Source organism: Colletotrichum godetiae (assembly GCF_030913485.1).
Source record: "Colletotrichum godetiae strain CBS 193.32 chromosome Unknown BDP55scaffold_18, whole genome shotgun sequence".
In the NCBI taxonomy this organism is placed as follows: domain Eukaryota; kingdom Fungi; phylum Ascomycota; class Sordariomycetes; order Glomerellales; family Glomerellaceae; genus Colletotrichum; species Colletotrichum godetiae.
In genome coordinates, this window is record NW_026851266.1 from 810,197 (window position 1) to 836,033 (window position 25,837).

Here is a 25,837-nt window from a genome sequence, read left to right on the forward strand (position 1 = left end):
GTGGTTTCCGGCCAATCTGGCATGTGAGCCCCTCCGCCGCCGCCAAGATGCGACGACTAGTGAACCGACTCTGGTAGCCGAGCTGCAGCTAGAGGTTTTTTTGTCGCGTCGGCTCACTTGACTGCGACCCCACCACCGACTCACACAACTGTCGCCTGCGCGATCCTGTGCAGCCGCCTGTTCTGCCCGTCGGAACCCAAGGTCCCAAGCAAAGAATACAACCTAGAACCCTTCCCTTCTGAACGTCTTCCAGGGGATGGCTTACCTGGATCTCCACATGGTCCGAGTCGCCCAACGATCCGGGCCAAGTCAGCTCGGGTAACCTGGACGCCATTTTGTAATTCTGTGCCCACGATTTCCCGTAAAAGCTGCGACCGAGCCAACCCGAGCTGTTCGAGTGGATTGCTGGCCAGCTTTTCCCTGCCTTGGGCTTTTCTAACACTCTCTCCCGCGCGGGCAAAGTCACTCTCGGCCACCGCTGGCTCTTACATCCCGTGGATCTCTCCACCACCCAAGAATCCACTCGGGGTTAAAGGTTCTTTTGCTCTTGTTTGACACACAACTACACGGACAAAGTGGTGCTAGTCCTGCATGAGGGTGGAGAGCTAGCTCTGACCTTACACTAGTGGTGGCACCCGTCAACCATCCTTTGCCTTGCCTTCGCCGAGCCGATGGCGGTTGCACGACTATTCAGCCAGGTCGCGCAGCTTTTGGCGTGTAATACTTAGACCAAGTCTCTGCCCGTCCTGCTAAGGCTCTTGTGTCCCGGAACCAAGCTCTCTTCGACAAAAGGAGACAACCGTTTTTGTTGCTCTTGACGCCTCTGAACCTGGCCGCTGCCGATATCAACCGCCAGCATAGCCAGACGTACGAACGACATAATCATGGGCTTGTTTTCCAAAAAAGCTCCTGTTGAGGAGCAGGTGGCTGCTGAACCTACTGGAGCTCCCCATTACGACGAGAAGACGACGGGCGAGCATCCCGGCGATAGATCAAGCGATGACGAGCCAATTTCAAAGAACCTTCAGGCCGGTGTCGCCAAGGTCGAGGCCATGACAACCGTCTGGACCAAGCGCGATCTTATCATTGCCTACATCCTGTAAGTAAACTCTGTACTGCCCAGTTAGGGACTGGCAGATCTCCGGACGATAGCTGACTGGCCGTGAAGCATCTGGCTGTTCTATGTTGTCACCTCTATCCAAGAGGTCTCGATGCGCGTCCTCTCCCCCTTTGTCACCAGCTCTTTCGCCATGCACTCCTTGACAGCCACTACTGGCGTCATGTCCACCCTCATTGCCGGACTGATTAAGTTGCCGCTTGCCAAGATTCTCGACACATGGGGCCGTCCTCAAGGTCTCGGTATAATGCTCATCTGCTGGATTCTCGGCTTCATCATGATGGCTGCTTGCAATGGCGTTGAGACATATGCCGCTGCGCAGGTTTTCTACTCTGTCGGGTAAGCTCTGAGCCCCAAAGATTATTAATTCCCCATTTTCGACAAAGTCTAATCTCCTTCAGATCCCAGGGTATTTCCTACTGTATTACCATCTTCATCGCCGATACCTCTACTCTGAAGAGCAGAGCCCTGATGCTCTCGTTCGCAACGACACCCTACATCTTCATTACCTGGGCAGCTGGCCCCATTACCGACAGTATCCTTAGAGAGGACGGCATCGGCTGGCGTTGGGGTCTTGGCATGTGGGCTATCGTTGCCCCCGTCGTCATCGGACCCCTTGTTCTCCTTTTCCTCTGGAACCAGCACAAGGCGAAGAAGATGGGTGTCATCGATAGCCGCGGATCCATCAAAAACATCTCTGGCGCCAAGGTTCTCAAGTTCCTTATTGATGTCGATGCTCTCGGTATCCTGATTCTCGCTACCGGCATGGCCCTGTTCTTGCTGCCGTTCAACATCTACTCCTACCAGTCCGACGGCTGGCGCTCTCCCATGATTATCGCCTTCATCATTGTCGGTTTCTTCTTGATCATCGGCTTTGTTGTCTATGAGAAGTTCTTCGCCCCCGTCACCTTCATCCCCTTTTCGCTCCTGATGGACAGGACCGTCTTCTTTGGTGGCATGATGTTCGTCTTCGTCTTCTTCAACTCTGCTGTCTGGGGATCCTTCTTTACCTCCATGCTCATGGTTGTCTGGAATACGTCCACCTCTCAGACCACCTACATTAGCAACATTTACCGCACGGGCTCCTGCTTCTTCTCCATCATCATCTCCTGGCTCATCTACCGCACCGGACGCTTTAAGCCATTCGCCCTGTTCTTCTGTATCCCTCTCATGATGCTCGGTGTCGGTCTCATGATCCACTTCCGCCAGCCTGACCAACCCCTCGGCTACATCATCATGACCCAGATCTTTGGTAGGTTACTTGACCCTAAAGCTATTCACATTCATTGCTAACATCACGTACAGTCGCATTTGCCGGTGGACCTACTGTCATCTGTGGAGAAATGGCCATGCTTAGCCCCTCCGATCATGCACACGTTGCCGTCATCATGGCCATCCTGGACCTCTTTGGTAGCATCGGCTCCACCGTCGGTTACACCGTTGCCACTGCCATCTGGACCGGTACTTTCAGAAAGAACATTGCCAAGTACACCCCTGCTGGCACTCCCGTCGACACCATCTACGGCGACATCTACCAGCAGCTTAGCTATGAGGTCGGTACTCCTGAGCGCATGGGCATCCAGCGTGCCTACGGTGACTCGCAACGCATCATGCTCATCACGAGTATCTGCCTGTTGGTTGGTGCTCTCGGCTCCGTTGCCATGTGGCGCAACCTCAACGTCAAGAAGATTAAGCAAGTGCGTGGAAATGTTGTTTAAAGAGTGGTTGATTATGATGATACCCCGCGTAGGCTTGCTCTATGACATAAAAGCGATTTCTTCATGTAGTTGATTCACAACTAGGGTTACCAATTTTCGTGCTATTCATTGATTTTAATTCACCAGGCATATAGTATGCCATCTAATAAACTTGGTTTCACAATCCACTCTGACTGTCGGATATCTTTTCCTTTCTTGGATGAGCCTAAGGCATAAAAGCTTAAAGATTGTCTTGCTATTTGCCTAGTTCTGGATGTCAAACTCGAATTTCCCGACGCCCTCAACTGTCTTTATGAAGATCCTTCCTCATCACGCCTTTCAAGCTCTCCTCCGAGATCTTAATGTACTTATCAGGCGAGACACTATCCTCAAAAGGCACTCTTAACCACTCATCCGCCTGCGCAATCTTACCCCCCTTCAACTTCAGATCAATGACACCCGAATACTCAAACGTCAACCCCGTCGCCTTCCGCCGCCCCAAGTCGTTTACAAAAACCCCCTTGTTGATAGTGCGGAAGCTGCAGTACCCGTTGCCGTTGTCATCCATCTCGGCCCAGTAGACGGGGTACTGCTTGTCGAGGTAGACTTCAAAGTCCTTGTGCGCGCCGTTCCAGTGTTTGTGGTGGCGCTCGAGGAAGGCGAAGGGGACGTGGATCTGGGCTCCGTGGTCTGTCATGAAGGAGTCCGGAGTGAAGAGGGCTAGGAGGGGGGAAGGGTCGCGGGCGGCCCAGGCGTGGCAGTAGATTGTGGGGAGGGATTCGAGGTCTTTCGGGGGTGTATTGGACATTTTTCTTGCGATTGATAACTTGGATATTTGAGTCGACGGGATTAGAGTTTATTCTTGGGGAGAAGATATATTTGGGCATAGATGGCTAGACAGGAGACTTAGGGTTACTTGACAGAACCGTGTCTGACTTTTCTTTTTTCCTTTACGAGCAGGAACGAACCCATTTTTATCATCGTTCAAAAACGCAGGCTGGTGGCGGGATGATGGTTGGGGAATTTCCGTCATGAATGTGATTGAAGATGGAATGAAACCGGAGGCGTGATGCTGATCGGACGAAGAACGGGTGTGACGTGATAGGTTCCATGCGGTTTGCCGGGGGCACGGGGCGGAAGTCTCGGAGATATGTAGGGAATGGGACCGGGATAAGGAAGTATATTTCCTGCCCAATCTTACATCCTCGATGGAGGGTAGCGTGCTCTCCTCACTGGTTTCGTTCTGGTTGATCTACCACGCGGACGCAGTCGCGAGGTTCTAGCTCGAGGTAACGCCAGATACTTACCACTATCTTCTCTCACTCGATGGGCACTTCTCGCATCTTAAATCGAGGCAAACAACAGGGAGACAGGCTCAGGTCCTGATATCACTGGCATATAACCATCGGATTGGCAGTACCCCATCTATCGCGGCATGACGTTAGGACATCCATCTCTAGTCTTTATCTAATTCGAAAAAATTTCTGGATAACATATTATGTCGTGGGAATAAGGGCTTGAGGATCAGATTATGCTTTGATTCGGTGTTACCCCTCACGAGAATACGTACCTTTGTACTGACGTCTTGCAGCGATAGATAGGATACTGTAGTCATCTCGCGCTGTATAGGATATGTTCTTACGCTTCTCTGCCCAAGACCACTATGTCCTGAAGCGCAATCCATGCAGTGACCTGCGGCGCGATAAGAAGTTGCTTAGAAAAGCTGTCTGAGTAATGCAAGAAAAAGCACAATGTGATGTTGCAGCCGTGCGAGTAGCTGACGAGAATCGGAGGTACTCCAGATCCTTGGTCATAGTTCTGGCGTTCGCTGTTGATGAGTGTGGTTCGCTTGAGTCGTCGTCGCTACGAAGCAGCTACTCCCTTCATCGTCGTATCCGTGGTTGTGATATGACCATCAACTATTCTCATGGAATGGCCTATGTTCTTGTAGAAAGTGCTCACCTGCCTGGCTGGAAACCAAGTCTCAAAACAGTCCGCTGTTATGTTGAATCCATCATGGCGTGCCAAGTAATGTAAGGTCTCTCGTCATCGCTAGTTGTACAGAGCGCTCAAAATCATGTCAGGTATGACTTGTTTCTCTCGCTCGATTTCGAACAGTTGACCGAGTATCTCAACGCTGGAGTGGTGATTCGTGGCAGCCGCGTAAAAAGCCCCTTCAGGGATCTTGAGACCACGATGTTTCGCCTAGAGAACCTCCACAATATCCGGGCCAAAGCATAGGTTTCCAGCCGCCACAGCTAACGCATGTCCGGTGACTTTGACATCTGGGTTCGTCTCATGAAGGAGGCCTAGAACTTCCACGGCACCACGTGACCTGGAACAGGCCTTTTCCACCATCTCCTCCGTTATGGGATGATCACCACGCCTATCGAGAAGGATCTCCAAAATTTCTGTGCCAAAACCATCGCTCTCGATAACAAGATGTATTACCTGATTAGAGGGTACTGAGCTGTCTTTAGATCCGAGAAGGCGCCGGAACTACTTGCGTCATCGCGACTTGAAGATGTCCGGGTTCGTTTCAACCACATCCCTTACTTGGAAGCGCCCTAACGTGTGGAAAATGTGAATATCGTGATAAAGCTGGCAAAGATTTGATGGACGCAACAAACCCCGCGCATCACGTGTACATGCTCCAGCCAGATTCGTATTCTGAGATCCACTGCTACAGGTGCTGCGTCAATCTCATGCACTGGTGCACTTCCTCGCCATTTGGCGGTTAGCCCACAGCCAATTGACTTTGTTGCTGGGAATATATATGTTTTCGGCCGGAATCCGAAAGCTGAAAACCACACCACACCTCAACGACAACCAATCATGTGATGACTTTTAGTTAAGGTCGCCTAGGTCTCCCGACCAAGGCGGCATGCGTATCAGTGGCACAATTAATGGTCGTGCAGCACTCTGAACTTCGTCTTCTACCTTAATGAAGTGGATTGCTACATTGCCTTGGAAGCTGGTTCTGCAATACTTGACAATAGTTATCTCTTGATCAGGCAGTGAATAACCAGATTTCGAGGCTGTATCATTGTCAAATACTGTTCGCTCTACCTCTCACTACAAGGATTTCAGTCATACGCAAGCAGCTACTATTACTCAGTAGTGCAAATTCTTGTTGACCACATTGATAAGAGGCTTGCCAGCATCTATCCGCTCCAGGTTGGCCTCCAGTACACCCAGAACTCGCTCCCAGTACCCGTCTGTTCTCCAACTAACATGAGGTGTAATGAAAACGTTCGGCGCCTTCCACAGCTGATGATCTTTCGGGAGGGGCTCCGGGTCTGTGACATCTAATGCAGCCGCCCGGATCTTTCCGCTCTCAAGAGCTTCAATGAGGGCGTCTGTCTGGATCAATGGACCTCTGGCTATATTGGAAACGAAAGCTTTGCGTTTTGACAGGATCTCGAATTGCTCTTTGCCGAGGAGTCCTTTGGTTTCTTCGGTGAGAGGCAAACCGAGTACCAATAGGTCGAGGTCTTGACTCAAAAATTTGTTAATGGCCTCTTTGGATGCACCATGGAACCACTTGGCAGGCACCAGTCCGTCGGGATCTCCAGTACCGGGAACGCAGTAGCTGTCATCTTTGCGGGACTCGGGCGTTGCACGCTCGCTTCTTGTGTATGCGTACACCTCCATTCCCATTGCTTGCGCAACTTTACCGCACTGGCGACCTATCGCCCCATAACCCAAGACACCCCTGAAGTCGATGCAATCTGATTAGCAACAGCTTATTCCCTTGAGTACCCACGAATGTATTAATTTAGGCTGTGACTTACATGCGGAGTCCGACAGAATCCTCAAAGTCTACTTCCATCGGGCCTTCCCAGAACCCTTCCTTCATGTGGTTGTGATAGCGCTGGAAATGATGCTGATGTGCGAGCCAAGAACCAATGACCCATTCTGCGATCTGCGGCCTACACTCTCTCATATCAATCATCCTAGTCTTTCACAAGAAATTTCACGAGAGGGCAAGTACTCACGGGTGGCAGCCATTCGTAGTACAGAATGAAACATTAGGGTCCTTGTAGACATCGTGGTCGAGCCACCTGTCTGCGCCTGCAGAGGTCAACTGCACAAAGCGCACTTTGGACAAGCGATGAGCTGCCGGTGGATTGAAGGCCATAAAAATCGTTACACCTTCCCAGACGTCATCCGGCAGTTCATCTGGAAGAAGAAAGCCGCCGCCGGGCCTCAAGTTCGACTCCCAGCAGACTTTGAGGCCGGGAAAGCGCTCAGAAATCCTGCTTGTCCATTTCGTATCCTCCGGCGCTGAGAGGAATACCAAAAGCTTGTCTCCTGCCAACGGGCTTTGACTGTTTCCAAGCTCGCCCATCTTGATGACCTTGTCTTTGTTGGGCGTAAAATGCCAAGAATTGGGGACATGTGTATTCTAGTTATTCTCAAGTTTGGTCCGCGGCAAAGTGCCAGTCTATCTCTTCAATTTAACAGTGAGTGCCCACGGCAGAGGGTTTCCGATAACGAATTCGCGTGCTCCAATAGGCTGGAATTAGAAAATGACTGGGTATCAATTAGTAAATCCATCGTTTGTCAGACGTGGGTCCTCGGTGCTCCGCAGACGTCCCGAGACCGGGAAGTATCCGCGATACCGGCTGTTTATCAGCAGCGCAAGGGACCCGGGCCGGCATGATGTTGGACTCACCTATCTGAGAGATAACCAGCGTACAGTCCGGCTGGACTAGGATGGTATGAACCGGATACCTTGCTCAGATCCCGGTACAAATCACTTTTGCTCATAGCATAAACACACGTGTAAAGCTGGCCGCGGAGTAAAGCACGAGTCAGCCCCACTAAGTTTGCCGGAGATCACTTCACTCCAACTGGATGTCCAACTCCTAACATCATCAGGACTCTGCACAATAAATCAGTGAACTAGACATTCTTTTACTACCTATGAGATCTAAGATATAGTGGGTAAGCCCCAAGATAAAGCCACAGGCAGAGTGGTTGCTTTCTCCGCATACCCCAGCTTTCTCGACTGTTGCGGGGTTGCGAGTCTAATATGCCTCAACCCCCGCCAGCCTCAACAACTCTGGAGTGAGCACAGGCTTGTCTAACGGTTCTGATCGTCTATTATCAACGGTCCCGTTCGGCAGAGTTGGTTGGTTCGTCCTCGGAACAATGTTGTCGTGAGGCCAATGAGTCGTAGCCAGCCACTTGCCGAACGCCTCTTTCTTCGCTTCAAGAGCTTCATTCGTTGCGAAAGATGCGGGCGCATACGACACGTAGGTGATGGTCCGTATGGTTTCGCTCTTTTCCGTAGGCTCGGCCCCGAAGTGGATCAATCGCGAGTCCCAGATGATCAAATCTCCCGGTTCCGCGACAACCTTGTGCTCTTGATAGCCTTGCTTTTCGAACCACGAAATTTGCTCAGGCGTGTAATGGAAGAAGTCTTTCCGCGTCCACTCTGACATGTCGGTATGCTCCTTGAAGAAAGACTCTGTAATCTTGTGCGTTCCCGGGTATACCGTCAATCCGCCGTCCTCGGGTCCTGCCTTTGAGAGATTCACTATGCCCTGGACGCACTCTAAGCCCTGTCTGTATGGGCTCTGGTCGACATGCGGCCACTTCTCCCTCGCGGTGTGACCTTGTCGTCTTGGAAGTGTGACGTTGAGGGCATCGAATGAAACGATGAGGTCGCGAGTATTCCACACCTTGGCAAAGACGTCAATGACGCCTGGTTCCTGTCGTATATCCCACATGAACTTCTCGTGCACGACGCCGTAATGGTTCACTGTGTTGATTTCAGAAATGAAAGGCAGGTTCCCAGGAGTCCATGTTGCAGGGTCGGCGAGATCTAAGGCTGAATTGTCGAAGGACTTTAGCCAAGCAAAAGCTTTCTGCTGATACTCCACAGCTTTATCGTGAGGTATAACCGATGGGATGACCGAGAAACCTTTCTCGGTGAACTGTCTGTACCAGTCTGGTCTCGCCATCCCTATTTTTGGTACTGTCGCAAGCAACGTATGAGTGATCTGAGAGTGTTGAATTCCCTAAGAAGAACTTTGATTCTTCTTGCGGCAAAGCCTTCGTGCACTGGCAGGTCCTTATCAAGGATTGAGTTGATGTCCTCTAGCGAGCATCAATCAAAGAAGAGCATGTCTTATCTGCGATGGAAATCACGGAAGCCTTGCGAAAAATGAGGTGCTCTCACAGCATCCACTCCCGCTCATTGGGATCTGCCATGGCCGTATTACACCCGGGTACTGCTGCGAGGTCGGCGGCGCTTTAGTGACTGTAGAGCCTCTGTTGATTTGCCAGTGGGAAGCTCTCGAATTGTACAAGAAATCACCAGAATCACCATGCACGTTACCTTACCTATCAGGATCGGGGACTTCGGCATGCAAAAGTCGCTTTTCCGAGCGATTGATCTTTTGACTTGATGCCCTACTATGCTCCTGTCACTCAAGATGAGATGGTCAACATGGAATTTTGAACTAATATACTTGTGCTCAATTCATCAGGTTTAGTTCGTCTGTTAAGCACTTTATCTAGACTAAATTCATCGAAACTTGCAGAAGGTGACGCTTCTCTCTGAAGTCAAACGGAAACGTCTTTCCCCAACTCTTCCTCAGAGAGGATTTCTGTTGGCTTCGCATCGATCGCTCGAACAGCGGAATAAGTCGGAATAAGGGCTAGACCCCATAGACCAAAATTGACACTCGCGGCGGCAATGAGCTTTGACTGGTGTTAGCTTGTTGCTCAAGTATGTTTTTCAGAATAGTCTCATTCGTGACTCCCTTGGGGGATGGAGAGTACGTACTGGGGCATGCGTAGAGCTGATGCCTGACGCCACCGCACCTCCGGCCGCTTCAACGGCTCGAACGGTTGATGTAAATCGGATAATTTCGGCATTATCACGCGCCATGTAGCCAGCAATCCAATACCCGTAATTATATGCCAATGCGCTACAAGTAGTTAATAACCTTGATAAAGGAGTGTAGGTGAGAAGTTAGGTAAGGAGCGCTCACAAGTTAACCTGCAAAAGGATATAAAGTGCCCATCCGCGTCCAAAACCACTGTCAACCCAGTCCAGCGCGGGAGCTTTCAACCCGTATTCTCGCTGAATGACGATTGCCCAGACCCACGTTCCCCCAAATAGGGCCATTATGCCGAAGTAAGCAAGCTTCGCACGCTGGTTAATGGTGAAACGCTTCCAGTCCAAGAAGTTGCCGAAAATGAAGTTGGCAGTGATCTGAGCTAGTGCAGAGACTAGAGATGCTAAAGCACGGGACCGGACGGAGAAGTATAGGGAGAGGTAGGATCCCGCATATGACAGGAGAAATGTTGCGTAGAAGAAAAAGGGGAAACTTTGCATCGGATGCATTGTCAGCGTCTTGAGTCGCGGAGGTGCTATTTAGAGCCCTGGGTCTCCATCTCATCACTTACACCAGCAAGAAGTCCTTGCGAATCAGGATTTTGGCAACAGCTTTCAGTTCCGAGACTGTGGGAATCCGCTCAGCCTTTGCCACCTTTCTTCCATCCTGCCGTTGGACCTTCTCGGGGGGAGATAGAAGCATTGCGACGAACGGACCGAGGCATTCTGGGAATAATCAGATACTGACCGCGATTCCACAAAGAGGCGAGAGACTTACGCAAAGCCACAAAGACGATGTAGGTCCTATAGTCTAGTTTTCCTGTCGTCTTTCCAGTAGCGTCTAAAAGCGAGTCAATAAGATTGACCTTGGACAAAGAGTTGTAGTTTGCTGACTGAATGCAAGGTTGATGGCACCTCCAACGATAGAGCCCCCCTGGAAATCGTCAGCATCGTCGGCTACCTATGGTGCCTTGATTATTTCCATTTCAACAACTCACATTTCGGTACGCCAGCCAATAAGCTAGATATCTTCCTCGTTTCTGGTCTTCCGGATCTGCATGCAAATGTCAGGTACGCCCTAGCAGATCAGGAAGGTTCGGTGACACCTACAACTAATCATGATCGCGCCTTCTGCAGCCCAGAAAACCCCGGCAGTGATACCACAAGCGGCAGAGCCAACGTACACAAACCACTCATTGCCGTAGCGGTTGTTTGTGTAAAGTGACGCTGAGTACAGAGCACTACGTCAGGTTAGCTCTCGTATCTTTTGAATGTTAATTTGAAGGCGGGAGATGACTTACTATCCCGTCGTACCAAAGATCAAGGCATTCTTGAGGCCAATTCTGTTAGCAACCACACTTCCCATGGAACATGTCAAGACCATCATGACCCCCAGAACAGCATTCGCAGACCTATTGAGCTCGGTTAGTCGACATAACAAGTGTTACATGTTATGGCCAAAGACTTACATGACAAGGTAGGGAGTCTGTTGGCCACCTGCACCCGTTGACTGCATAGCATTGTATAGACCCGGGGCAAAGAATGCACAAAGACCGATTACTGTGGCCTGGAAAAAGACGGTCCGGTACCATGTTCGTTTGCCGATGCCGTGTTCTCTGAAATCTGCAACCGTACTCTCGTCAATTGCCGAGTTGGTTTCTAGTGGTTGGGCTTTTGGATCGGCCATGATGCAGATAATGACTTTGATCGTAAGAATGTATGCTCATCAACTGACAACACTTGGTAGATGTCAATTGTGAGACGATAGGTCACAGCTGGCCTTCAATGCTCCTCTGAAACCGACAGGTTTCACGACAATCAAGAATCAACGGGCAACTTGAAGGCTACGTACTTTATAAATCATACAAATCGAGATAAAATATCTTTACCACCCTGGTACTGTTTCCCCGATAGCGGTGGTTGAGTGTGTCGCGATCCAAGTTATCATGGCGTGCTTGCTGTGTCTCCACATTCGACGAGTGCAGAGACAAGCGAAGGATTCTCGGCTGTCACATGAGACTCTGACATCCTTGGCTCAGTAATGTTGCTGAAGCTTCGGAAATGACACACAGAGTCCTTTAGACAAAGGAGGAGAAGGATACATAGGGGCTACAACAATATGTTGAAGCCGGCAGATATCGCATCTCCTCATGGGCATTTGCTAGTCTTTGCTCACATGTTTTATCACACATCACACACAACCAATAGTACTACTTTAGTAGGACCTTAAACAATTGTTGTTGACATGCCCTCAGTCGCGAACTATACAATGCGATCCTGATGAAGTGCCAGGTGAAACTACAATCTCCCCAAGGAAAAGCTTCATTTGAAAGCTTGAGCCTCTTGATTTGTATAAGTGCAATTGCTTGCTCAACTTCTACTCCTGATGCAAGGCGGTGTTTGATGACTCCTTGGGCTTAGGTATTAGCATCCAACTGATACCTGTTCCTGCAATCAGAGCAATCAGAACAGGCTGCAGCACGCCGACGCCAATGCGAGATGCAATGACGCCCGTAATGACGGGAAACAGGGATCCACCAATCTGCCCAATGACAAACACGAACGAGAGAGCTGTTGCTTGAACCTCTGGTGAGAAGAGTTTTGATCCAATAGATATGCCCTGGAGATTGTCAGACGCCTGGCTCCTGCACAAAGGCTCATGGCACGACTTACTGTTGCGAACAACGGACCAGAGAAGAACCCAAAGAAACTGATGGCGACTGATGCGGCGATAATGTTGGGCACCCTTGTAGACATGGACATATTAGACCTATTGCAGGCCATAAGATTGAGGAATTATTTACTCACAGCCAAAAGACCAACTGGAAGGCTATGCAGAGCACCACATAGAGCAGAATCATTCTCCTCTCTCCAAGGCGATAGGTAGGCTCAGCCAAAAGCAGGCGACCAAGCATAGCCCCTCCGTTGAAGCCTGCCGGGACATAGCCCATCGCGCCGAGATTGCCGCCGCGAATCTCAACGAGGTATTCGACAATCCATCCACTTGCCGTGATGGTTGCGCCAAGTAGGAAGAAGAAGAAGATACTGACCATCCAAAGAGACTTTGATCGTAAAGCAGTTTTCATTAGTTGAGATGCGCTCTTTTTCTCCTCGCCATTACCCTCTGCTTCTTGCCCAGTCGGATCAGTCTTTTTGCGTCCGAATTTAATGGTGTCTCGGAAGGCGTAGCAAGTCAGGGCGAAGTTGAGAACACCAATGGCTAGCGGGAAGATGTAGAACAGATACCATCTAGATGTCTCTCCAGCCGATGCAATTGGTGTCGCGACAAATGGAGCTAGCAGACACCCTGCCATGTACAACGCATGGATGAAAGCAAGCCATCGATGGGCGGCCTTGGCACTGGCTACGTAGGCATTTGCACCTGCATCTTGATACGCTTGTCCGAGGCATACAAGCCAGAATGTGACCGCGAAGAATGGGAACGGTGGCCGCCATGCCCGGAGTGCATGGGCCAGGACTTGAAAAAAGGCGCCAAAAGCGAGTAGTCCGCCGAGGTCAAATCTTTGACGGAGGTGAGTGTTTGTGAGAGCTGCGAGGAACCAGCCGAGGAAATTTGCTCCGTAGCTTGAAACAGAGGTCAGTCTTAGAACCTGGGACTGATAGAAGAAGCAAGGCTTTCGCTACGCACACAATGGATACGACTGCTGTAGTGATATTATAGTCGCGGATCATGTAGGGAAGAAGAGGACCGACACTGCCGTCATTGACTCCGGAGATGAAAAAGGCGAAGCCTGCTGCTATGAGCTTCAATAGGGTACCGTTGTCGAGTTTGTCGCTCTGTTCAGCCTCTGGAGAGTCGTCAGATCCTAGCACTTGTTCATTGCGGGGTTGCTTGGGTGTTTCGGCAAGTTCGTAAGGGTCTGTTAACGAATGTTGCTGCTGAGTGATTGTAGCCATCATGAAGCTTAGAATAAACGCAAGATGAGACTCCCACAGGTCTTCAGAGGAACCACGGGGTGAGGCAAGCCCATTCTTTAAGGGGGACGGGCCGCGAGTCGAGAGACGGCTAATCACCGGCCCCACCTATGCAGTCAGGTTGGTTGTTGTGCCGGAAGAGGACAATGGCTGAACTCCGGAGGTCCAAACCAAGACCGTGTCCATGCACACTGTACGGGCCCCGACAGGTGCCGGTCAATCTCTCCAAAAAATGGCGGGGCGGACCGGAATTTCGGGCGCGCTTCCGCCAAATTGTTCCGGACTGGTCCCGGCTCATCACGAAGAGCAATCTGGTGGTATTCTTCATTTCTAGCCGCTGGCTATTCTCAACACCAAGGTAGGGCCTGGATCCTGAATGGGCTGCGAGGCTGAATTGATTCTCCGGTTTCGAAGGCTATCTACATACAAAATCAGTTCAGGCTACAAGCCGTTCGCACAAGGTACTGAATATGAGTCTTGAGTTATAGGAAGCATACTACAACTTCCACTGCTTGTAATGCAATAATTTTTAGCGAGTATATATGACAGAGTGCTTTGAATGGTTCATCATATTCTCTTCCTCAAGTAAGTAGGCTTGTTGGCTTCGCAGATCGTAAATCCCCGCCTTGGCCCGTCTTACTCTAGGATTACTCTTCTACCCAATCGACTGTGGCTACCAGCGATAGACTCTCTGAAACCAACTAGAGACATGTTGATTTTTTCCCTTTTAAGTGTGGCGGACATCACGATGATAGACTAGTCACTAGAGCCACCGAATATCCTTCCACAAACGTCAATGAATACTATTTCCATGATCGAAACATGAAGGCTTTTCGACCTGAGTTCGACTAAATGGAACACTAACCCTGGGGGTCTATGACCTTACCCATCGAACCTTATGAAAGTCCAACCCCTTCTAAGAGCTAGATATTTGAGCGATCGCTTATGAATATTAACTTCAAACCAACTAACCTTGAAATATCAGCATATTGAAAGGTCATTTCGGGGTCGTGTTCAAAATCCGTTCAAAATTGTGAGACACCAGCGAGTATAGAAGCTGTTGATGGCAAGAATATTATGCAGCTACCTATGAAGTAAGTACTTAAGTGTTCAAGCGTCGCTGGGTGCCAAACGCCAGAAGTATGCTGTCCACCCTCTCGGCCCCGAACCTTTGATGATATATCCCGGCTTCTTCTGAAACTGTGCAAAGCAAGGCGCAAGGAGACATGATTTGTATTTCGCCGAGTAAACCTTATGGCATCGGCAGTACCAGCCTATTGGGTAGCCCACCACTTCGAATGCACTGAGACAGCTGGAGCAAGTGTGACATCCACTCCGACCACTCTCATCATTACGACCTGCACAATTGAGTCTACCACTAGTTGCTCAGGACTCTACTCGCTGTGTTCAACCTGAGCTAGGGCATCTTATTTTAGGAGAAAATGGTCCGCACACACTGGTACAGCGACAACCTTGAGAAAGTGCTACATGCGGTCTGACCAACTTTTACATGCCTTTTGCGGCACTGTAGAACTGAGCCCCTGTTCCCAAAGTATCTTCATGGTGTAGGGTACCCATGCCGAAACCTCTGTTGGACGGCAAGTTGTTACAGATACCTTGGGAAGCTGTCGTTCATGTACGATGCGACACAGTGAGGGCGGTTGACACTCGGTCGTTTGTGAGATCAAGTAAAGGGGGAGGCGTTTCGCGAATTTCCCGATACAGGAAAAGTCGAGTCATATGCAAAGAAGATAACCTTCGGCGCAGGAACGGTGCGTGTGCTGCCTTAGCGGGGTTGTTCTTGTTGTTCCTGAAATAGTACGGTTTCATGCGTTCTTGATCAGACGAGAAAGTCTAAACCTTTGCCCTTCAAATCAGACGCAAAGGGATCCCCCACAACGGAACTGCGCAATTGTACAACGGCCGAGATCTTGTTGTTGTATTTAAGGTTTTTCATTTTATTGAATATAATCTCCACCAACGCGAGAGGAGCTCACACAACTGAACAACACATAATTCATTCTCGCCTTCCGCACGTACACGTATTTGAGAATCTTCTGTCCCAGACAGCGATTGGAGGTTTTGGATGTATAGAAACGAGTGAGATAGTAGAATGGAAACATTGTATGCGGAATGTCGCCCAGTAGTACCCGTAAGTGAGTGAAAGTACAACAGGCACGCGGCACAAGAGTTTGATCATAGATCACCAGCCGAAGTTGGCCATGAGGTTTCGCCGCTTAACGAAACTCGCTCGCCGGCGTCTGTCAAATGCCGCTCCAGCCGATTTCCCTGCGGCTGCTGCTCCCTCTCCCCCAGCAGCCGCTTCTTTTGCCTTCTTAGCCTTGGGATCGTCATCCTTCCCTTTGCCTTTGCCTTCAGGTCCTCCGGCGGCTTCCTCGGCAGGACCAGCGGCGCCCTCGACGCCGTTGTCCTTGGCCTTTTTCTTCGCCTCAGGGTCATCGTCTTTGCCGTTACCCTTAGCTTTGCCATCTGGACCTGCCGGCGCAGTTCCGTTAACGGCCGCTCCTGGAAGAAGTGCCGCCTTGCCCTTTGCCTTCTTATCCTTTTTGGCTTTCTTCGCCTTTCCATCCGGTCCAACAGCTTCGGTGCCGTTACCTGCGGCTCCAGGGATTGCTCCTTTGCCCTTTCCATCCTTCAACTTTTTCGCGTCTTTACCCTTCGCATCCTTGCCCTTCTTGTCCTTCTTTCCCTTCTTGCCGGGGGGTGCAGGTACCGTTCCATTGGCAGCAGCCTGGCCGGGCCCAGCAGCACCTGCTAGCTGTCCTTCAGCCTTCTTCTTGGCGTCATCCTTTGCCTTCTTAGCATCGTCCCTTGCTTTCTTTGCGGCGTCATCCTTGCCCTTGCCCTTCTTATCCTTCTTCTTCTTCTTTCCGGCAGGATCAGTTCCATTTGCTGCGGGAGGAGGAGGAGGTGGAGCTTGAGCTGCGGGGGCAGCAGGTTGAGGAGGAACACCAACGGCCAATGGTCCAAGAGGCTCACCGGCCACGGCTGGAGCAGCCTCAGGTGGCGGAGGAGGAGCATTGGGATCGGGAGCGGGACCTCCATCAGGAGGCGGCGGAGGAGGAGCGTTCGGGTCAGGAGCTGGTCCTCCATCGGGGGGAGGTGGTGGAGGTCCATCTTCAGGAGGAGGGGGAGGTGCCTCGCCATCCGGAGGTGGCGGAGGAGGAGCATTGGGATCGGGAGCGGGACCTCCATCAGGAGGCGGCGGAGGAGGAGCATTGGGATCGGGAGCGGGACCTCCATCAGGAGGCGGCGGAGGAGGAGCGTTCGGGTCAGGAGCTGGGCCCCCATCAGGAGGTGGTGGCGGCTCCGCGTTCGGATCAGGTGGCGGCGGGGCTCCCTCAGGAGGAGGTGGTGGAGGCGCGTTCGGATCCGGAGGAGCAGCATTTGGGTCAGGAGGTGGTGGTGCCCCGTTAGGTGGTGGCGGCGGGGGAGCACCGTTTGCTGGAGGAGGAGCCGCATTCGGGTCAGGGGGGGCGGAGGAGCGGCATTCGGATCGGGAGGCGGTGGTGCTGCTCCATTTGCCGGGGGAGGGGGCGGAGGAGCTTGTCCCGCAGCTGGTGCTGGTGGTGCTGCCGGTTGAGCTTGAGGAGCGACGGGAACGGCCCCATCAGCAGCGAGAGGAGCTACATCAGGAGTAGTTCCATCACCTAGGAAGTAGAGTCAGATTTTGGTTCCCATGCGGTACAAAAGCGATCGTGATGACGAACCTTGTGCTTTGTTATTACTGCCGAGGGCAGATAATACACTGTCAACATCCAACTTTTGTACAAAGTTTCTGAGATTTAGGCCTCGTGCCTTGACGGAGGCAACATTCAAAGCCCGCTTTGTATCTTCCGAGGCTTCATTATTTCGTCGAGTATCGTAATTGGCCGTTACCGCCGCGTTGAACAGCAACGCTGCCACGGCAACTTGGCGCCATGAGAGAGTGAAAGTCATCAAGACTTGGTGTACTAGACGAACATAGAGACCAGGTAATTGTTTTCAAGTAAGAACTTCTGTGGCGTCAAGCCTAGCAGAAAAGGAGGAGGAAAGGAAAGGAAGTCCACGCAGTAGACTATAAGAAGAAAAAGAACGAGATGAAGAGAAAACGATGAGGCGAACGAGTAGATTGGGGGCAGAACATCCGGACCAAGAGAGAAGAGACGAAAGTCTTGGTCTAGATATAAAGTCGTTCGCCGAAGAGGTGTGGTTGCGTGATGCTCCACTAGGCTTAGTCGGCTGAATCTCCTCTTCTCCGGACAGCCGCCACGGCGATGGTCATCCGACCCAGACACGACCAGACACAGCTAAATCAAGTGCAGGGGCCTGTTTGAGGAGCGCGCTGAACAAAAGGATCGTGAGTTCCAGGATGACTGGCCCCCAGGTGGACCGAGTGTAAGATCTAGGCTCAAGGGGCAAGCTCGAGGGGGCAAATGAAGAAGAGCAGCTCGCCACAGAACAGTTCGAAGCCACGTTCGAAAGTCTCTGACTTGAGGACAAGTGATAGAGACGGCGCTGTGACAGGCTTCGACAAGTCGGCAGGTCCAAAATTAGACCCAGAGTCGAGACGATCCGGACTCATGGATGGACTGCACAGTAGGTGCTCACAGACGACCGTCAGGGCAGTATTACCCTTGAGAAAACACACGGACAGCGCGAACAAGGCTCATAGACAAGCTTATTCATGTCAACGTTGCGGCGGCCCGCGGGGATGTGCGCTAGGGTCCCAGGCAGTCTTACACTAGTGAAGTGCCTCAGAGCAGAAAAAAGTGCCACTTTCTCAAACGAGTCGTGCGGGGAGTTTTCAATTATGTCAACACACTAGAGATGTTAACCAGGTGTAGGGGAGGAAAGCGTTCGCCGCCGTGGAGGGCAGGGCTATCCCGTGCGCAGCGGGTCAAGCAAGGCATGAGAACCACACCATCGCGAGGATGGCGGATACCTCGTCTTGCTGAGGAGAAGAAGATGGATTGTCATGATTAACCGTGCAGTAGCAGCACTAGTGACAGATTCGGAATGGTGGAGGAGAGTTGCTCGAGGGAGAACCGTTTCAGCTACGGGGCCATCTCTACCCGGAATGCCTTCTTCGCTGAGAGCAAACTGTCGCCCTCGCGAGTGGCTGAGCGTGCTGTCACACCAAGTCGCAGATGTGTGCCAAGAGGGGTTGACATTGAACAGCAGTGAACCTTGGAGGAAAACTCAAATGCTTTCAGACGACTATTTAAAAGTCGGCAAACCCGTTTCAGCATGTTTCCTTGGGAGCCTTTAGCGCCCTAACAGATCTAGATATAACTTTGAGGACTTCATCTTAAGGCACTATCACAGCCGCCCAGCACACAGGTCGTCTCAGACTTGGGGGCCACGGGGCCACATGCCTGGAACAGGAACTCTGTACAGCCGGAATACTCTGGATTCAGGTTCGTGGGAGAGATGGACTGATTTTATCCGCTTCGGTCATCTGAAAGATCAGTCTGTCAACGTAAAAATGCATGCAACCTCCAGCCTCCATTTCTCACTCCAAGGTTTTTGAATGACGAACGATAGACAGATGACGACTGCCACTTACCTCAGTGTCAATTGAGGCCCAGCCAACTGGTTACTTCCATCGACCTGCACACATGGAACATCCACGATCAAGCCGATGCTTGACATCTGCGAACATATTCTCATCATCTCCAATTTCCAAGATTGAGCGACTCAGCGCGGATGTAAAGTGCCATTGACAAGGAAGCAATGACCAATCAGTCCCTACCACAAGCCCGTGAAACACCTCGCCTACAATCAAGTGATTCGATGTACTTATAAAGCTATGTGTCATTCTCGACTGCTCCTCAGCATTTTCAGTGATACCGTGATACAGTAACAACTGTATTGCTTTCCCGTAGCAACAATGGCACTTGGACCAAGCGGCAGATCGCCGTTGGATGTTTGCGATGCGCAGGGAGATTCACGCTATCCATGTCTGCGAGGTGCTCGTAGCCATAACCCTGGCTGTTTTTCAGACGCACGCTGTCGAGAGTTGCCACAGCCACATTTCAATTGATGACAAAAGTCCGCAACCCTCATATCTTCCATGTACTGTCCGGCGCAGTTTTATGGTTATATCGGCATAGACAAAGTCATCTTCAGCACGGCAAAGAATGCTAGTAAGGTCGTATGGAACAGAGACATCAGATGTGCACGAACAGCAGTTGACTAGGTACCACCTCATTGAGACCATCGGCCAAGAGACGCCCAACATCAGGCGCCAAGAAGCGCACAGATGAGCGGATTTAACCATAGAGAGATGTAACCAGGCCCCATATCCATCGCATAATTAGTTTCAAATTCGATGGGGCGAATGTGCTTTTAACCCTCGGCCAATATGGCTTCTACCTCACATAGGCAGCTCGCGGCGAAACATGCCGACAGTAGCGACGCCCTACTCTTAGCCATAGCGTGATGTAGAATGGCGCGTCACATTTTCATTCAGATCTTGATGATTTTGCCCGACTTACTGTGTGGCGGAGATCAGTCAATTAAGCATTCAGCTAAAGCGGCGGCCAGGTATCAAGGATTCAAGACTCAGGCTTAGTTGAACATGAATTCTTTTTATTTCGGTGTAGTCAATTTGCTAGTCATGCATAATCTCCCCAATACTTTCCGAGAGTAAAATTGCACATTGAATTCACATTCGCTTGTCAAGCTTCCTCTGGTCTTTTTGTTTGTCTCGGAGAAAGCATGTTTTTGAGTTGTGGCCGGCTCAAAGCACACTCGCAAAAGGCTGCCGATGGTATACTAGACAATACTATGTTGGGGGAGACAAGAAGGGCTCGCGACCTAATGTGGACGACAATTTGGAGATTGGTCCCAGATCTCTTCTGATTGAAACAAGGCCTAACGTTGCAACTAAAACCCAGTCGTTAGCAGAGGGCCATGTGAGGATGCCCTCTGCCAATTTTCATTCAGGTGTTTTTACGACCAAACAATATGAAACTGAATCAGGATAATTACTCACCGGTACGATACATCAGCCTTACATCCCGGAGCAACCTTCGTTTGCGACTCGGTGCTCAACAGATAAAGCACTTGGTTGTTCCGTTGCCGAGAAAACACGACGCTATCGGGAAACTCTTACTCGCAAGAGTCACAGCCTCAACTATTTGGCTGATGTTGTCTTATGGCCAAAGGTATTGCACCAGAAGACGGAAGACGGTATTGTTCCCCAGCTCATTACAGTGTTAACCGTGCACTTGTCGCCAGTGTCAATACTTGCAACCCCCTAGTCACTCCCACACCCGATACTCTATCAGGCTCGTGATGCCGGTATTGGTGAAACGTGCGAAACTCCAATTCTCTGTCTGTTGCCTCCAAGAGGATCCGCCTTCGTAGCAGACCTCGTTCTCGCTATCCGAAGCGTTAGCTGAATGGAACGATGGAAATTATCCACTTTATGGAATTCTCTCTGTGACAATAGACAATGCCTCTTTTCTCGTTTGGAAATGCCCCAACGCTTGCAAAAATGACCAAGTTCTGTTTAATGAGAAGAAATACTGCCGCTCAAGTTTCCTACAAATTCATGGCAACAGAGTTCCATTCTGCCCGATCACTCGCGGCCCCGAAGCTTAAAATAAATGCGGGCGAACGCCATATGCTTGATTTTGGGTTTCACTTCTGCAGTGACACTGACAGGCTCACAGACGTCCGAACATCTGAAGTCAAATTACACGCAAACATCCTTGAGGCTCAATCATGGGCATACCTGGGACAACTCCCGCCTCAAGCTGAAGGGGCAAAAAGTCTCACCATCATCCGCGGGAGGCCACTTGGGGTATGCCCTGTAGGAAACGGTCTGGCATAATCCGACACGTAACCTAAGGTGCCTTTTGGCGTTGGTGAAGAACCCTCCGTCCTCCGAATTTTCCCTCTGGAAGTTTCTCGCGAATCATGGCGTTGCCTTTATGCCTGGCCCTCCTCCAAATCAAGGAACAAAAATCTGCAAAGCGTTTCCAGCCTCTTCCTCCTGTTCAACTGCACCTAACCCTTTTGATCAACACCATTGGCGCTAGTGTCGACTGTTGCTTGGGACAAGCCCTGCGCCAAGAGAAAGGTCATCTTGTAGATAGATCAGCCCATTCCACAACGCTAGCTTGTTGATAACCCTCTTCGTGTTCAAAAGAACTCTGACATGGCGTGTGATGACTAACATCGACTAACTACTTCCTGGGGTCCCCCGCAATCTGCTGCTCCCCCGGATTCAAGGTGGCCCCGTAAGCCCGGTTCCCCGCAATCCGGATGGCCCCCAAATTAAGTCCAAGGCTGCTTCTGCATCGTCCAACCATCTTCGTCCCATTGTAACCTTTGTCGTAATATTGCAGAGGACGCCTCGTGAACCTCGTCTGCAGTCGCAGTGGCAGCAAGAAACCATGGCAACACAACAGATAAGCTCGGCGACACCCATTCCTGTGGCCGATGACGCTGCGTCTCGTCGCGCGAAGAAGAGGGAACTGGACCGACGTGCGCAGCGGGCTGCCCGGGAACGGAACAAGAATCGCATCGCTTACCTAGAAGCGACGATCCAAGCCATGAGCGAGCAGGAGCAAAACGGAAAGATCGCCAGCTTGATGAATCAGCTGTCTGACATGACGAGACAGAGAGACACCCTGTCGAAAACACTGTCCTCACTTGAGACAACAATACAAGTCCACCGTGAAGTCGAACGCGCCGATACTTTACAGGACCGAGCATCACAACCTAGGGATACAGCTTCCAATTGTCAGCCTTGGTCCAGCGCTCATGAAAGTTCAACCGCATTCGACATTGACGTGGAAAATCTGCCCTTAGATGTCTTCACCCCTGGCATTTCTGCCATGACTTGGGGACTCCCGGTATCTGACGCAGCCGGTCATACTCTTGCAACAGAGACGGAACTGTCCAACAGAGTGCCCGCTCCATCTACCCTCACCCTGGCAGGGAACCCTAATCTGGAATGTCTATCCGACTCCCCTCCTCCTCGACGTCGAGGCGATGGTGTGATCGTACCGGAGCCAGACAGCGCCTGTGAGTGTTTGGGATCAAGACAGGATCCACAAAGTCCCGGGTCATCTACAACAAGTCTATGGAGATCCGCAAACGAAGCTCTTGGCGCCAGCGAAATGCTGTCGAGGAGTGTACTGAATATGGAAGACGAGATGAGCGATGACATTCCAGTCCGCGTCATACTAGAGGGATGGGATGCCGTCGAAAGATTAGGAAAATTACCGCCCCTGTGGAGAAGGCTGCGTCACACCGATACCCTCCAGTTCAAAAACTGTCCGGATACCGAACGGCTGGCTATCCTGAGACTCATGCACCGCCTCCTCCGGTACCAAGCCGAGCCCACGGTCGAACAATGCGCCAAGTTACCAGCATGGTATCTCAGCAGGTAAGCAACTGGATCCGGTCGGTAGCTCTTGTGGGATTGCCCTGACAAAAGTCCAAAGACCGTCACAATCACTACCTCATTCCTCCGCAATAGATTTCTTCGTCTGGTGAGTCTAGTCTTCTCTACCGATTAGATTTCCATGTGATGAACAGTTATTTACCTTTGCCCCGCTTTCTAAAATAGGCCAGGCGTTCGAGAGCGCTTTGTTTTCTCACAGCATCAGTACTGTTCAAACTTATTCTGGGAGGTATTCGCAAGCAGCTTTCGAATCATGTGGCCTTTTGAGTTCCGTGATTGCTACCGGCGAAACATCGAGACAAGGCGATACTGCGTGGCCCCGGAGTTCGAGGACAGGATTCGCGATATCAACTCCTGGACCATGTCGTCAGACTTTTTCAACCACTTCCCAGAGATGTATGCCGACATCCCGGCTTATCAAGAAGTGCCAAGACTCTTAACTTGGAAAGATGCTCGAGAGAGCAGGCTACGAAAAAGTGGACGGGTCAAAGAGCTGGAGACTGGAAGCTCTCCGCGGAGTAGGAGGAACTCTGACATGGACATGCTGAACCTGACGATCCGAAATTGGCCAGTGGGTGACTTTCTACTCTCAAATCCTTCAGGCACACAATAGGTTTCTTTCTTAGCATTACCTGATGTTAAATACACAATCTACCGCTACTATTTACGTGCGGCAACTGTATTCATAGCCATGAATCGGCCGCCTCTTGCTCGCAACCGAAGCTCGCAGCATTTTTTAAGTCCCCAGTCCCTTTGTATTTGATATATTGGGGATGAGGACAAAGATTCCGAGTCGTGTTGACGCCGTCCTGTGTCGTGATAGCAAACAAAGTGTCGGGCACCTTGCCAATTTCGACCCAGTCGACGAGAACGGAGAGTGGTTCAAGAGGGACGGGGCCGTACCCGCCACCGCAATGTCCCGCCCCCGGTGCCAAGAACAACCGATAGAAGCTCTCCAGAGATCTTGAACCACCCATCTTCTCTTGAAGTCTGTCCCAAAATAGGATTGTTCCGAGATGGGTAATGAGAGGGTCACCCATGCCGTGCCAAGTCAATAGCTTCCCACCGGCTTGCTTGAACTCTGTGAGATCGGGATCATCGGATCCGAAAGGCTTCGTGTACTTTGCCACAGACTCGTTGAAAATGTTCTCAAACTCCGCAAACGTAAGAGACGCAGTATCAAGATCGGGATCCTGGGATACAAAGTATCGCATCCATGCTTCGGCCGCGGCGAAGGGTACAGGCACGGTGACACCATCAACCGTCTTCGTGTCTGCGAGACCCATGAAGGGCGCGCCTGGTGGGTTCCCATACCACAAGTAGTTGCCTGATGTCGTTCTTGAACCTTCCAAGATTTTGGCAACAACTTCCGCAAAGTCTTCCGTGATCACAACAGGTTCGCCAGTATCAGTACAGTTGAGATTTTGCCCCACGAGTTGGCTCGTATCAAATTGACACTTCTCGGGGGCTGATATGAGGCCATCTTCCGCGCCATCCTGAGAATCGCACTCCGAAATGATTGCTTTTTGAAACTCCGAGAACACACATTGCGGCGGTGCGGCAATATTACCCATGACCACTGAGGGCCAAAAGTCTGCAGGAGACAATTGGGGGGTGTTGATGGCAGGGGCATTGGCTAGGATACCATCGAAGTCATGGGGACTGTATTGGGCAGCGAAATAGCCCTGTCTTCCACCTTGAGAGCAGCCGCTGTAGTAGGAGTGATGGGCACCGGTGCCGTAGAATGCCTTGACAGCCTCTTTGCCAATAAGTGCCATCTCATGAATGGACCGGGTGGCAAAGTTCTCCATCAAGGGCTCATTAATGCTGCCGTCGGCCCTGAGAGCCCACTGCCCAGAGTTTGCATCAATGGTGTGATTCAACGTCAGCCCAGCATCCGTAGATCCAGCAGCGAAACCCTTCGAAACGGGGCCAGCGAGAGCTGAGGCAAAGGTTCCAGCTGCAAGTCCGCCACCACCAGTGGCGAGAAAGCGGCCGTTCCAAGCATCCTCAAGGGGCAGCCAGATGCTCACGTACACAACATCATCTGCGCCATTGTGATTTAGTGTCAGAGTAAAGTTGCAAAAATCAAATTTCGAGGCTGGTTGAGTTGGTAGGGCGTAGTTGTGGACCTCGTTTCTTTCGACATATATGACATCAAGGCCATCGATTGGCGGTATCTCCAATTTGTTGCAGACCAGCGGCTGAGAACTGCCACAATCTTTATTGTGCAAGCCAAACACCCTTTGGCCTAGGACTGTCAACAAAAACCCAAGTAACATGGCGAATATCAAGCAAAGGGTAGGAATTTGGGGAATAACACCTATCGACTTGATATGTGGCTTGAATATCCATCAAGAGCAACAGCCATCACCATATAAGGTTCCTTTTGTATGCCCTCTTCCACGCCTATTGCCTATCAACTCCACCAAAGCAGATGTTTGCGAGGGGAAGTGCTAGTGAATTGCCTCGGGAAGCCGGGTAAGATTGCGGGGATCTTACCATGTATGCCAAGTGAACCCCCGAGATTCCCATTCAAAGTGGGAACTCCAAGTTGTCCCACGCATCTCTCGAAAGTGGTTGGGTGGTAGTTAGTCACAAGAGCGAGAGTGCGTGGCTCCATGATGTAACTCGGTGACTTGGTTAGTACTACCCCGCTGATTCAACTGTTAGTCCAGACAGTAACCCGTCACTGTCACGAAATAGGAATAGCATGAGGACTTATGAAACATTCCAGCACGTGTCATATCACGTGGCCTTGACATTATCTCGTGGATAGATTGTCACTACAAGCAAACTTCAATCCACCT

General features: G+C 50.9%; 9 protein-coding genes across 9 annotated transcripts; 3 read left to right on the forward strand and 6 right to left on the reverse strand.

The window, feature by feature from the left end:
- Positions 1 to 884: 884 nt before the first annotated feature.
- Positions 885 to 2,835, forward strand: BDP55DRAFT_550933 (major facilitator superfamily transporter; the record flags this gene model as incomplete). Its single annotated transcript, XM_060569071.1, has 4 exons — positions 885 to 1,099; positions 1,169 to 1,456; positions 1,519 to 2,369; positions 2,423 to 2,835. The coding sequence occupies 4 exons, from the start codon at positions 885 to 887 to the stop codon at positions 2,833 to 2,835; spliced, it is 1,767 nt and encodes a 588-aa protein (XP_060430391.1).
- A 280-nt stretch (positions 2,836 to 3,115) lies between these two features.
- BDP55DRAFT_551332 (uncharacterized protein) lies at positions 3,116 to 3,622 on the reverse strand (the record flags this gene model as incomplete). The annotated part of the gene is made up of 2 exons (XM_060569102.1): positions 3,116 to 3,353; positions 3,405 to 3,622. 2 exons carry the CDS (start codon positions 3,620 to 3,622, stop codon positions 3,116 to 3,118), a joined length of 456 nt encoding a protein of 151 aa, XP_060430392.1.
- Positions 3,623 to 5,724: 2,102 nt separating this feature from the next.
- On the reverse strand, positions 5,725 to 7,280 carry BDP55DRAFT_662462 (D-isomer specific 2-hydroxyacid dehydrogenase). The gene is made up of 3 exons (XM_060574804.1): positions 6,813 to 7,280; positions 6,609 to 6,746; positions 5,725 to 6,529 (listed from the first exon to the last, which is right to left on the reverse strand). The coding sequence occupies exons 1-3, from the start codon at positions 7,163 to 7,165 to the stop codon at positions 5,929 to 5,931; spliced, it is 1,092 nt and encodes a 363-aa protein (XP_060430393.1). The 5' UTR covers positions 7,166 to 7,280; the 3' UTR covers positions 5,725 to 5,928.
- Positions 7,281 to 7,670: 390 nt separating this feature from the next.
- On the reverse strand, positions 7,671 to 8,942 carry BDP55DRAFT_715079 (phytanoyl-CoA dioxygenase). The gene has a single exon (XM_060578289.1). The coding sequence runs from the start codon at positions 8,784 to 8,786 to the stop codon at positions 7,848 to 7,850; it is 939 nt and encodes a 312-aa protein (XP_060430394.1). The 5' UTR covers positions 8,787 to 8,942; the 3' UTR covers positions 7,671 to 7,847.
- A 448-nt stretch (positions 8,943 to 9,390) lies between these two features.
- BDP55DRAFT_728214 (major facilitator superfamily domain-containing protein) lies at positions 9,391 to 11,354 on the reverse strand (the record flags this gene model as incomplete). The annotated part of the gene is made up of 10 exons (XM_060579407.1): positions 9,391 to 9,528; positions 9,614 to 9,758; positions 9,822 to 10,160; positions 10,240 to 10,393; positions 10,446 to 10,508; positions 10,562 to 10,601; positions 10,666 to 10,721; positions 10,778 to 10,908; positions 10,969 to 11,079; positions 11,137 to 11,354. 10 exons carry the CDS (start codon positions 11,352 to 11,354, stop codon positions 9,391 to 9,393), a joined length of 1,395 nt encoding a protein of 464 aa, XP_060430395.1.
- Positions 11,355 to 11,797: 443 nt separating this feature from the next.
- On the reverse strand, positions 11,798 to 13,693 carry BDP55DRAFT_662465 (major facilitator superfamily domain-containing protein). Its single transcript, XM_060574805.1, has 4 exons — positions 13,317 to 13,693; positions 12,476 to 13,252; positions 12,341 to 12,413; positions 11,798 to 12,287 (listed from the first exon to the last, which is right to left on the reverse strand). Exons 1-4 carry the CDS (start codon positions 13,586 to 13,588, stop codon positions 12,045 to 12,047), a joined length of 1,365 nt encoding a protein of 454 aa, XP_060430396.1. The 5' UTR covers positions 13,589 to 13,693; the 3' UTR covers positions 11,798 to 12,044.
- Positions 13,694 to 15,641: 1,948 nt separating this feature from the next.
- On the forward strand, positions 15,642 to 16,554 carry BDP55DRAFT_662466 (uncharacterized protein). Its single transcript, XM_060574806.1, has one exon. It carries the CDS (start codon positions 15,826 to 15,828, stop codon positions 16,543 to 16,545), a length of 720 nt encoding a protein of 239 aa, XP_060430397.1. The 5' UTR covers positions 15,642 to 15,825; the 3' UTR covers positions 16,546 to 16,554.
- A 5,377-nt stretch (positions 16,555 to 21,931) lies between these two features.
- Positions 21,932 to 23,696, forward strand: BDP55DRAFT_662470 (uncharacterized protein). The gene is made up of 3 exons (XM_060574807.1): positions 21,932 to 23,009; positions 23,068 to 23,115; positions 23,193 to 23,696. Exons 1-3 carry the CDS (start codon positions 22,012 to 22,014, stop codon positions 23,638 to 23,640), a joined length of 1,494 nt encoding a protein of 497 aa, XP_060430398.1. The 5' UTR covers positions 21,932 to 22,011; the 3' UTR covers positions 23,641 to 23,696.
- Positions 23,697 to 25,687, reverse strand: BDP55DRAFT_662475 (feruloyl esterase). The gene has a single exon (XM_060574808.1). It carries the CDS (start codon positions 25,307 to 25,309, stop codon positions 23,711 to 23,713), a length of 1,599 nt encoding a protein of 532 aa, XP_060430399.1. The 5' UTR covers positions 25,310 to 25,687; the 3' UTR covers positions 23,697 to 23,710.
- Positions 25,688 to 25,837: the final 150 nt, after the last annotated feature.

Excerpts from the sequence above, each read along its gene's own strand:
- BDP55DRAFT_662462 (XM_060574804.1), bottom strand. The coding sequence starts at position 7,165 with ATGGGCGAGCTTGGAAACAGTCAAAGCCCGTTGGCAGGAGACAAGCTT. Across the intron at positions 6,747-6,812 it reads ACTACGAATGGCTGCCACCC|GCCGCAGATCGCAGAATGGG; the intron begins GTGAGTACTTGC and ends GAGAGAGTGTAG. Across the intron at positions 6,530-6,608 it reads GATTCTGTCGGACTCCGCAT|GGGTGTCTTGGGTTATGGGG; the intron begins GTAAGTCACAGC and ends CATCGACTTCAG.
- BDP55DRAFT_715079 (XM_060578289.1), bottom strand. The coding sequence starts at position 8,786 with ATGGCGAGACCAGACTGGTACAGACAGTTCACCGAGAAAGGTTTCTCG.
- BDP55DRAFT_662465 (XM_060574805.1), bottom strand. The coding sequence starts at position 13,588 with ATGATGGCTACAATCACTCAGCAGCAACATTCGTTAACAGACCCTTAC. Across the intron at positions 13,253-13,316 it reads ACAGCAGTCGTATCCATTGT|CTACGGAGCAAATTTCCTCG; the intron begins GTGCGTAGCGAA and ends CTCTGTTTCAAG. Across the intron at positions 12,414-12,475 it reads TTCCAGTTGGTCTTTTGGCT|GGTGCCCAACATTATCGCCG; the intron begins GTGAGTAAATAA and ends CATGTCTACAAG.
- BDP55DRAFT_662466 (XM_060574806.1), top strand. The coding sequence starts at position 15,826 with ATGAGGTTTCGCCGCTTAACGAAACTCGCTCGCCGGCGTCTGTCAAAT.
- BDP55DRAFT_662470 (XM_060574807.1), top strand. The coding sequence starts at position 22,012 with ATGGCAACACAACAGATAAGCTCGGCGACACCCATTCCTGTGGCCGAT. Across the intron at positions 23,010-23,067 it reads CCAGCATGGTATCTCAGCAG|ACCGTCACAATCACTACCTC; the intron begins GTAAGCAACTGG and ends AAAAGTCCAAAG. Across the intron at positions 23,116-23,192 it reads GCAATAGATTTCTTCGTCTG|GCCAGGCGTTCGAGAGCGCT; the intron begins GTGAGTCTAGTC and ends TTTCTAAAATAG.
- BDP55DRAFT_662475 (XM_060574808.1), bottom strand. The coding sequence starts at position 25,309 with ATGTTACTTGGGTTTTTGTTGACAGTCCTAGGCCAAAGGGTGTTTGGC.